The 12,414-nt window shown below is 37.3% G+C and overlaps 1 protein-coding gene across 1 annotated transcript in view; it reads right to left on the bottom strand.

Moving 5' to 3' along the window:
- Positions 1-1,442: 1,442 nt before the first annotated feature.
- Positions 1,443-12,414, bottom strand: part of LOC141641206 (uncharacterized) — a 34,980-nt gene continuing 24,008 nt past the window's right edge. The window contains exons 3-4 of the mRNA XM_074449877.1: positions 2,418-2,843; positions 1,443-2,273 (exon numbers count right to left, since the gene is read on the bottom strand). Of these exons, the coding sequence (XP_074305978.1) occupies positions 1,443-2,273; positions 2,418-2,843 (1,257 nt within the window). The remainder of the gene's footprint in view (positions 2,274-2,417; positions 2,844-12,414) is intronic.

Genomic DNA, 12,414 nt, shown 5'->3' with positions numbered 1-12,414 from the left:
ATGATAAACGTCATTAACATCATTTAAAACATAAATGCCTCCAGTAGAAATGGCCTTGCCATAAACCACATCATTTAAAGAAAAAGTACAACACTTGTCCTTAATCATAAAACAAAAGCCTTCCGCGTCTAACGCGGAAATGGAGATGATGTTCTTGGTTAAAGTTGGTACAAAATAACACTTATTTAAATACAACTCTAGACCACTAGCTAAAGTGAGCACATAGGTCCCCACGGAAACGGCGGCTACTCTAGCTCCATTGCCCATTCGGAGATCCACATCACCTTTTGTTAGTGCTCGCACGTCCCTTAAACCCTGCAAATGATTACAAAGGTGATAGCCACATCCGGTATCAAGTACCCAAGTGGAAGTGCAAGCAAAGTTAACGTCTATCACATAGATAGAGTAAATCATACCAATAGGCGTCACACGCCCTTCCTTGAGATCCTCCAAGTATTTGGGACAACTCCTCCTATAATGCCCTTTCTCATTATAATGGAAACATTCGGCCTCGGAGAGTTTGACACTTTTTGCCTTGGGATTGCCATTCACAACGGCCTTCCCCTTTCCCTTGTCATGTTTCTTTGACGATTTCTTGAATTGGGACTTTTCCTTCCCTTTTCCTTTCTTAACTCCAAGGGACATGTTCTTTAACTTCATGGTTAAAACACCCTCTTTGTCACTCCCACTAGCTTCCATATCCCTCTCCGCTTGGGTGAGGAGTGCATGAATTTCATGATAACTCTTATCCATGCCATTCATGTTGTAGTTTACCCTAAAGTGGGCAAACTTGGTGGGAAGTGAGTGGAGGATTCGATCCACCATAAGAGTCTTAGGAATGTTACACCCTAGACGCTCTAGGATGTCGACATATTCGACCATTTTGAGTACATGGGGACCAACCTTTTGGCCCCTCTCAAGCTTAGCTTCAAAGAAGCATGCCGCCGCATCGTATTGACGGACTTTTGGTGTTTGTGAAAACATAGTGATCATACGAGTGAATATCTCGTACGCATTTAAAGAAATGCATGATAGCTTGAGCTTTGGGGACATTGACCATATCAACACATTCTTGATATCATTCGACATCCTCACATGGTCATAATAGGCGGTCCACACCGCCGATGAAGCCCTTGGACCGGGCTCGATGGGAGGAGCTTCGGTCAAGTAAGTGAGCACATTGTCGGACAACGCGGCACTTTTTATGTTGGATTCCCATTCAAGAAAGTTACTACCGTCATCTTTTAAGATACATTTGTCCATTACAGACCTTAAACATGAATCTTTTCCTAGTGACGTAGTCGATAGAGTTGATGAAGTTGCCATTGCGAATTAAAAAGCTACAACAAAAAGGAAAAATTAACATCCATTGTTTTAAAAAATACTTTTTTTTTTTGGTAGAAGGTAAGTTCTCATTAAGCTCAACAACCAACTATTACAAGCTAATACATATAATTTAGATACACTTCAACATAATGAAGCAATCCAATCAACATCATTACTAGTACTAACTTTGGATGTAGCCACCTAGACCTAATACAAGTTTGGATTTGTTGAATGATAACACTTGGTCTAGCTGATACACCTTCTAATCTGGACTTGTTTCTCTGCTGCCAAAGTGAATAGTAAACAGCCATGAGTGCAGCCAGGCAAATATTATTCATGAGTGGACTCCATTTCCTTCTGCCTACCCAAATAATTCCATTAACAGTAGGAACAGGGATGTGCAGCCATTCACACACCCCTTCCATAACCAAAATAGCATACCTGCAATTCTGAAACACATGAGAAATGGTTTCCTGATCAATGTGACATATGCAGCATACATCATCAGCACAAATACCATATTTGAATAGTTTTGCCTTAACATTTAGAGTATTCTTAAGCATCAGCCAAGCCAAGAACTTATGCTTTGGTAATGCCCAACTCTTCCAAATAGGGCGAGCCCATCCTACTTGTTGCCTTTTGGGACGAAGCCATTCATACCCTGATGCAACTGTATAACCATCATTCCCTGCAAGCCATTTTCCATCTGTGTAACCGGACTGAAAGAGATCCCTAACCTTACAGATAGCTTTCCAATTCCCACTCATGTGAGCCTTAGGGGAATGGTTAGCCCAGCTTCCACCTTTCATATAAATTTGATGGACCCATTTGACCCATAAACTATCCGGCTTGTAATACAACCACCATACTAACTTCCCAACAGTAGCTCTGTTCCAATCAAAGCTAAACCTAATCCCTAATCCCCCCTCATTATGTGGAGAACCAACCTGCTCCCAAGAAACCAGGGGAGACCTCATATAAATATCAGTACCATCCTAGAGATAGTTCCTACACAGGCTATCAATTTTCCTCAGGACTCCTTTGGGGATTAAGAAAATATTGGCCCAATAAGTAAAAAGGGATGTCAGTACAGATTTGACTAACACCACCCTTCCTGCATAAGAAATCTTCCAGGCACCAAAAGACCTAATCCTTTCCACTATTTTTTCAATCAGCAACTGACAGTCAGCTTTCCGCAATTTACCAGCAGTAATAGGTACTCCTAAGTACTTGAAAGGCAGTTGTCCTTCCACACACCCAGAAATACTGATAATATAATCTTTAATTGGCCATTGAACACCAGAGAAATAGATATTAGATTTTTGTTTATTCATCTGCAAACCAGAAGCTGCAGAGAAAGTGGCAAAAGACCTCAAAAGAACCATGACTGACTGTTGATCACCCCTTGAGAAGAGTAACAAATCATCAGCAAACATCAAATGCTGCAGTCTGACCTTGCTACAAAGAGAATGAAATTTGAAAGGCAGAATCTCAGTAGTAAAGGCAAGAACTCTAGACTTTTAAAAAATACTTGTGAAAACATGTTTAACAAGTTTTAGCATTTATATAATGATCCTCCACTAAATTATATAAATGATTCCAAGACCCAAATATTAAACAAAAATGAGCATCGCTTGGGCGAAACATCCTATAATTGTGTAAATTCGGTAAGTCACGTTGACTAATTCTACCTCTAGAACTCTTGGTCGACGAATTTCCTTAAATCCATCTACTAGCCCCGGAACACAAGACCGTCTTATATCCCGTTGAGTCCAACCAATTTTAGCGTATGATAACCGTTTACCATCCTACTTACCCAAGGTAAAAAGAGAACACCCCGCTTGCGCGAGCGTGGCTCTAATGAACAAGAGATTCATGGTGTTACTAATTGGTAAGGCTAATCTCAATTTTAGTTATGTGAGAGATCTTGTCAATTTAGTCATAAATTCCCTATAAGTGAACTAAGTCGGTGAATGTAAATGACGTGAATTGACAACCGCGAAAATAAAATTCATGTGAATGGCGATTTTGGCATGCGCAAAAATAAAAACAAGCAAACAAGTAAGAATATGAATAAATCCTAGTATGACCACCTAGTAAATAAAAACTAGTCTATTACATTTCGGAAACCAACTCCTTGGTCCCATGCCTCTTCATTCCAAAAGTGGCTCCTTCTTGTGGGATTTGGAACACCTTCCAAAAATAGACTCCGTCTCGATGTAATCCGTATTTTGGAAACGCCGGTAAAAATAACTATTACAAATGAATTACATAGCTATTCCTATTATACATTAATTAATAAAATAAATAAAACTATTAATTAATTACAAACCGACGATACGAGATCGTATTTAATTACAAACAAATCGATATTCCCATTCATTTCGGGTAATAACGATTAAAATAAACTAGGCCATACTAGGTACAACAAGATAAATACTTTAAATAAATGACAATCATTCATTCAACTTAAATAAATATGCTTAAAATGCTGTAAAATGATGCCAAAATTGCCCTATCTATCAATCGTTGGTATCCATCTCGGGTTTTGTGGATTTAATCGATTTTTAACATGTAAAAATCAATAATCAACTCTTAAATCTCATTTAAGTCCAAACTAATTGTCTAAACAGTTTTGAACCTCAAAATTAGTCCTCACTAATTTTATGATGAATAATTAGTTTGATTTGGTGATATTTTGCTAATTTAATCGGTAAAATCATAATTTTTAAGTAAAAATCCAAAATAATTGAAAAATTACCCAAACTTTGAGTATTCTGGAACACTCCCAAGAACACTAAAATGTCAGAAAAATTGTCCCAAAAATCCGGATAAAATTTATGAAGAAAAAGATCGATATTTATCGGTTTTTAACCACTAAAACCAATAAACATCAAAACAAGGTGAAAACACATTTTAAAATTCACTTTTAATATTTAAATAATATTTTTAAATGTACATAAATTTATCAAGGGCAGAATCAATTGTTTCAAAATTATGATTAATTTATTTCACTTTTTTTTTTGCAAGAAAGGTATTTTCTCATATATTCCAAACAAGGGAGTACATAAGATTTCTTACAAGAGTATATCCCCTAAACTATACAATTACCAAAAAAATGTATTAGAATTATAGAGCCTCTATGATGTCTTCATGTAGGATTTGGTGTGACTTGGTAAGGAGGATAAGATCAACATAATGTTGAATCTCCTTGATGAGGAGTGGGGCAGGACGTTCATAACCTTCAAAAATTCTTCTATTTCTTTCATGCCATAGACTGTAAACAGCTGAGGCTAAGGAACAAATGATCTTCTTATTCCTCCAATGCTTACGAGGAGAACGGTTAAGCCTAAAAAATTCTTCTATTTCACTTTTATCGACTTTTATCTCATAAAATCAATAAACATGCAAAAAATTCGAACCAACCTTCAACCTTTTGCATACAACCATTAGAAAACATTCATGGAACACCATAAAAATTCCATGGCCCGAATCAACTTTTAACTATTTTTAGTCAATTTTTAACTAAAATACGGCATTTTGACTCGGTTTTCTACCAAAAATCATTAAAAATAGCAAAATTACTTCATAAATCACCAAACTTAACCACAAATCTTTTGAGATCAGTAGGTATGCATGCCCCAAAAATTTCAAGCTAAAACCTCTTCTAACACATTTTTTGAGTTTTTATAAATTATCTCATAATTTATTAATATGCTTAAAATCAACATGCAAATTACAAGCCTAAGCTCTGATACCACTTGAAAGATCATAGATCCATATTAGACTCTATAATAAAAATTAAATTATCTCATAATTTATCATTTTGGTGATCTATGTAACATGCATGCAAATATAAAAGCATAAAGATGAAAGTTTAAGGTAAAACAATTTCCTTACATTGATTTTATGGTAATATGGGCACAAATTAGATCACCTTTCTAGTTGTTCTTGAGCTAAAAATATATGGATGATCCTCCTTGAAAACCTTCAAAAAGAAAGTCTCCTTCAAGTTGCACCCAAGAACTACACCCACAAATTATCTTACAAATACTAACTAGATACTTGTAAAATAAACCCTTGATAATATGTAAATAATACTAACAATCTTAGTTATTATTTTTAGTTTACTAACAACTTAGTAAAAATGATGAATATTATTTTTAGAGAGAAGAAAGATGAATTTTGTTCACATGCAAAATGAAGTGAGCAAGCAAGCAACAATTATGAACAAAATTGGTCTATATGGAGGGAAGGGGGCCGGGTAGGTGAGAGGTTGAGTGAGGGAGTGATTTTCTTATTTTTTGTCAATCTTACATCACATGCAAAATTATTATAAGATAACTTATGGAAGTATATAAAGTAAGGTAAAATGATTATGTTCCTAATCATCCATAACACTCTATTTTACACGGTCCACTTGCCCATTTACGGGTCCATATTGGTTCTTATATTTGTCGCACAAATACGTGTAATTTTATTTTAAACATCTTTTCATGTTTAAATACTTTCATAATTAACTCGTTCAAATCACTCCGTAAATATACATGTACCGCTACACATATTATTTACGTACTAATATTAATCAGATTAATCAATTAGTACAATTTTAGTGAATTAACAATTAATTAACTAAAACCTGTCTCCCAAAATTTATTATTCAATTATCGCATAATTAAATAATAACTGCCGTGCCTTGAGTTCGCAGCTTGAAATCTCTCTAATAATAATCGTCTAACCTTTTAGTCTATAAATCAAGGGACTAAATAAATTGTATCTCATACAATTAATTAGTTGTCAATTGGGGTTCGTTCCTTTAGGTGTGACCGAAAGGGGTCAGTTGATCATCGCCGTCTCACGACAATAACGTCAAACTCTAGTCAGCCAACCGTTATCGATTTACATTAATCAACTAACGAGGATCAAATAATTAAATATCTGATGATATTCATTTAATGTGATTTATTATGTAAACGCACTATTGTGGAGGACACTAACTCCAACATAAATACCATGTCGATTTAATTCGTGAACGATGATAAAATGGTTAAGCACACATATTTTACATTTTTATTTGTAAACTACGCTTTTCGAACTTGCAAATCCGACAAAGAATATTACTAAGATAATATTAATTATTCCGAGTCATGCAAATAATTTAATCACAAATACGGTTTCAAACAACCTTTTTAACAACCAGGAGACGCCCCTTGGGTCGTCGTCTAACCCGCGCCCCGAGAGGCCGTCTGTCTTCATATTTTAAAACTTGGCAGAGCCCTTTCCCTCGCCAATAGGCTCGCACTCCAATGGGGCTGTCTGGCACTATTCTGTTTCATTTTAGCATTTGTCTAGGACGATCCCGATTACGGTTAATCCGAACATGACGGATCAGATTGACAAGCTTACGTTTTTACAGTTTGTCATTTGACACCCTTTTTCGAATAATGGATCGTGTTAAGCATCATAACCCGAATTTGGTAAATGGATTGGGTGTTCGATTAAAGAGCTTCCCAATACGTACCCTCACCCCTTACTCAGAACCTTTGGATAGTGGATGGCCTTATCCAGGGCGTACGAGAGTCATTTTAGGCATAAAATGCTAAAAGGGGGACGAGTCCTTATCTTTAGTACCTATGTCAAACACCGCTTTTTGCCTTGATTGACCTAGGTATAAAGTGGATTTCGAACGGGTTCCAGGCATCCCATAATTGCTTGGTAGCGACTCCGAACATCTCAACATCGTTTCGTGGCCTTTGCCGAGACGAAACCGATCGATCTAAAACGATCCGGCCGAAAGCATTTTACGCCGCCGAGCGTGGCTTTCAAAAGACCGTCGCATGTCCATAGTTTGGCTTGGCGTGCAGGTGGTGTGGGAAATATCGGTATACTTCCTCTATAAATTTTCGGATTATAACGAAATTATAATTATGAAAAACTAGTCATAAACGAATTTACATAAACAAAAAGAATGGAGATGAAGAATTAACCTTTTGTCCTAGCAAATATGGCCTAAGAACAAATATCGAATTGATATTCTCCTAATTGTTGCACCCAAGATGCTATAAGAAATGCCCCTCAATTTGCTAGAATGAGATCCCCAAAAATTGATGATTAATTTTTAGGGTTTGTGTTTTTGATGCGAGAGTTTAGGTCAAAATGGAATGAATAAAAATGATCCTCCTTCTCACCTAATATAACCGAAAAAGGAGAGAAATGGGGAAGATTATTTTTTTTTTTTTTGAGCCATGTCACTCCAAAATAAGGAGAGAAAAATCTCCTTATTTTTGGTAGTTATCATAATGTATATAAATGTGTATTATTTTTTATCAATTGTCAATTATGTCAACATGTATTTAATAAGTCCAGAAACAACAGTTTGCAGTCGATTTATTAATACCGGTCTGTCAACATTTATTATGACAATATCGTATAATATACACATTAATTATAAATATCGCATATTTATAATTTTCTTATTAAATATAACTTGTTATGTTTAATTACGAATTAACATCTTAATTCGTTTAAACTAACATTATATACATTAATTAAATATAACAGTTTATATTCAATTTATGAATTAACAGTTAATTCGTCTCATCTAATATTATTTAATTGTATTAAATAATCATCTCATCATCACATTGACTAACTGTTTAGTCAAATACATGGACTAACCTTTTAGTCATATAAGGCATCAATGTGATTACATTTCCATAATCACATCTCTCAAACACATCCTTTAGGTGTGACTTTTAGGGACCAGTTAATCACCGCCATCAGTATGATAATAACGTCAAACTTCTAGCAAGCCAACCGTTATTAAGTAGACGTTAATCAACTGATAAAATGCTAAGTATACACTTGTGAACCTATAAGAGATTTATATACGTTATCACACTAACTGTGGAGGACACAAGCTCCAACAATCTCCCACTTATTCTCACAAGTGTGTGTGCGATAACCGATTCTCATATCCTAAAGTTTCTCCCTCTCAATGTAAAACAATTTGCAAAATCCGTATTCACAAAGGTCGTATTTTACAAGTGATCAATATCAAGAGTGGTTTTCCCGACTAGAGAGTAACTTAACTGATAAACGAATCATCATTTGAGCATGGCCATGCATTTCAGTTACAACTCCTCGAGTGGCCCTGAGAAATAACTAAACCTGATAAAGGTTGGATATTTTCTTCAACTTGAATCCTGCAGATATAAGCACAGTATGAAATGACCCAGTAAAAATCTGCTTGGCCTCCTGTTACGGTAGACCATGAGAAAGAAACCAAAGTCACCCAAAAACTGCCTTAATCTCAAGAGACAGTCGATCGTCAAAAGAATCGACTCTAGGAACACAATGGACGTCCAATCCACGACCTGGCACCGAATGTTTTAAACATTTAAGACACCATTACGTTGTCACAATTGTCCTACGAGGTATCGTTATAACTCGCATCTGTGATCGATCAGCCAACTATTTGACTTATGGCTCGTTGAACCCACCATCAATCAACTTCACAAAATAATAGCCAGAGTTATCAGCTCATGTAGGCGATTATGGACCAAAACAAATATAATGTAATTCAGTTCACTTTGTGGCGTTCAATGTTGTCGTAAAATCCACATGAAAAACAAAATATGGTAATAAAACGATGAAGTTATAAATAGCATATGAAAAGGATAATGTATCGAATCCATAATCAACTAGTACAACTCAGGAACACGTTTAATTCCCATGGAAATAACGTGCCCTTCATGCTTATCATATTTCAATGGTTTAGTGAGAGGGTCCGCGATGTTGTCATCCGAAGCAATCTTGTCAATCACTATCTACTCTTGCTCCACGTAATCACGGATCAGGTGAGCCTTCCGATGTACATGTCTAGACTTGTTGCTAGACTTAGGCTCCTTAGCCTGGAAGATGGCACCTCTATTGTCACAATAGATGGTGATTGGGTCATTCGAACTAGGAACTATGGTTAGTCCTTGTAAGAATTGACGCATCCATATAGCTTTCTTTCTTTGCCGCTTCAAGCGGCATAGTACTCGGATTCAGTAGTAGAATCTGCTACAACATCCTGCTTGGAACTCTTCCAGCTGACTGCAGCACCATTAAGACTAAAGACGAATCCAGACTGAGATTTCGAATCATCTCGATCCGTTTAGAAGCTAGCATCTACGTAACCGATTGCGCATAGCTTAGTATCTCCTCCATAAGTCAATACCCAATCCTTAATCCTCCATAGGTACTTAAGGATGTTTTTAGCAGCCACCCAGTGTGTTTCACCTGGATTGCGTTGGTACCGACTTGTCATACTCAATGCATATGCCACGTCTGGACGTGTGCATATCATGGCATACATGATCGATCCTATGGCTGATGCATAAGGAATGTGACTCATGCGTTCAACCCCTTCAGGTGTCGTGGGTGACTGAGACTTGCTCAAATGCATCCCATACGTCATTGGAAGGTTCCCCTTCTTAGAGTTGGTCATGCTGAACCTTTCAAGAATCTTATCTAAATAAGACTCCTGACTCAATGATAACATCCGTCGTGATCTATCTCGATAGATACGGATTCCCAATATGCGTTGTGCCTCACCCAGATCTTTCATCTGGAAATGGTTCTTCAACCATTCTTTTACCGAAGATAAGAGAGGAATGTCATTCCCAATCAAGAGTATATCATCGACATACAATATTAAGAAAACAATATTGCTCCCACTCGACTTAATATATATGCATGGTTCCTCGACCGATCGAGTGAAACCATACTCTTTAATCACCTGGTCGAAACGATGATTCCAACTCCGAGAAGCTTGCTTAAGTCCATAAATGGAACGCTTAAGCTTGCACACTTTCTTAGGATTTTCAGGATCTATGAAACCTTTGGGTTGTACCATGTACAACTCCTCCTCCAAATAACCATTTAAGAAGGCGGTTTTCACATCCATTTGCCAAATTTCATAGTCATGAAAAGCGGCAATCGCTAAGATTATCCGAATGGAACGTAGCATAACTACGGGTGCAAAAATTTCATCATAATGCAATCCGTGCACTTGAGTGAAACCTTTTGCCACTAGTCGTGCCTTATGGGTATCTGGTTGCCCGTCTACAGAATGCTTTATTTTGTAAAGCCATTTGCACTGTAGAGGTTTTACCTTATTAGGTAAATCAACAAGATCTCATACGTCATTCTCATACATGGAGTCCATCTCAGATTGCATGGTTTCAAGCCATAGCTTTGAGTCGGAACAGGTCATGGCACCTTTATAGGTAGCGGGTTCATTACTCTCTAGGAGCAAAACGTCATTCTCCTCGACCATACCAATGTATCTGTCTGGAGGATTAGAGACTCTACCCGACCTCCTAGGTTCCTGTGGAATGTTAACCGTATCATCAGTTGAAGGAACAACTTCCTCCATCCGTTCCTCGGTTGTTGGTTCTTGAATCTCCGACAGCTCGAAGGTTCTATTACTTGACTTTTTCTCGAGAAATTATTTCTCTAAGAACTTTGCACTAGCCGCAACAAAAACTCGATGTTCGGTAGGCGAATAGAAGTAATGACCAAACATTCCTTTTGGATAACCAATAAAGTATGTCTTGACCGATCGTGGGCCGAGCTTATCCTTGTGTCTCCACTTGACATAAGCCTCGCAGCCCCAAACCCGAATAAAGGACAAGTTAGGGACCGTTCCCTTCCACATTTCATATGGAGTCTTGTCGACAACTTTAGACGGACTTCGGTTAAGTATAAGAGCAGCTGACAAAAGAGAAAAACCCCATAATGAATCAGGTACTACCGTGTGACTCATCATGGATCGAACCATATCAAGTAATGTTCGATTTCTCCGTTCGGACACACCATTTAATTGAGGTGTTCCAGGTGGAGTTAACTGTAAAACTATTCCACAGTCTTTAAGGTGATGATCAAACTCATTTGAAAGATATTCGCCACCCCGATCTGAACGGAGTGCTTTAACCTTTCTTCCCAGTTGGTTCTCAACCTTATTCTGGTATTCCTTGAATTTTTCAAAGGACTCACTTTTATGCTTCATTAAGTAGACATATCCGTATCTACTCAAATCGTCCATGAAAGTGATAAAATATCTATAGCCATCTCTAGCGGTGATTGACATAGGTCCACATACATCAGTATGTATGAGTTCTAATAGGTCACTAGCGCGCATTCCAACACCTTTGAAGGAAATTCAAGTCATTTTGCCGATAAGACATGATTCACACGTGCCAAAAGTAGAAAAATCGAATGCGGGAATAGTCCCATTCTCGATGAGTTTCTTTACACGTTTTTCATTTATGTGTCCCATTCGACAATGCCATAGATAAGTTTGATCTTTGTCACCAACCTTTAATTTCTTATTATTCACATGTAATATATCTGTGGTTTGATCTAAGATATAAATTCCATTCATGGAAACTGCTTTGCCATAAACCATTTCATTGAAGGAGAAAATACTGCTATTATCCTTTATTGAAAATGAAAAACCGTCTTTATCAAGTACGGAAACAGAAATAATGTTCTTAGATAAACTGGGTACATAGTAACAGTTATATAAATATAACTCAAAACCACTTGGGAGTTGGATTACGTATGTTCCCTTTGAGACTGCAGCAACTCTAGCTCCATTCCCGACTCGCGGGTCCACATCACCCTTTGCGAGAGATGTGATGTTTTTAAGGCCCTGCAAATGATTACACAGATGAGAACCACAACCAGTATCAAGTACCCAAGTTCCGAAACTTGCATGGTAAATCTCAATCATATGAATATAAGATGACATAGCAACAGGAGTGACGCGGCCAGCTTTTATGTCCTCACGGTACACGGGACAGTTCCTCCTCCAATGTCCAGTCATGTGACAATGGTGGCACTCAATGTCACCGCCCTTGCTCTTTGCCTTGCCTTGTGAGCCACTAGTCTCACCAGGCCCACTCTTACCGTTTCCTGACTTTTTAAACTTTGGCTTTCCTACAGTTAGGTCGCCGTGAGCTTTGCCCTTACCCTTATTCTTGTTGAAAATCATGAGAACATCTTGCTTCATGCTCCCACTCAATTTCATATCCTTCT

The sequence above is a fragment of the Silene latifolia genome, chromosome 2, assembly GCF_048544455.1.
Source record: "Silene latifolia isolate original U9 population chromosome 2, ASM4854445v1, whole genome shotgun sequence".
NCBI lineage: Eukaryota > Viridiplantae > Streptophyta > Magnoliopsida > Caryophyllales > Caryophyllaceae > Silene > Silene latifolia.
Note: the sequence above shows the minus strand (reverse complement) of the source record. Positions and strands in the feature narration are given on the sequence as shown.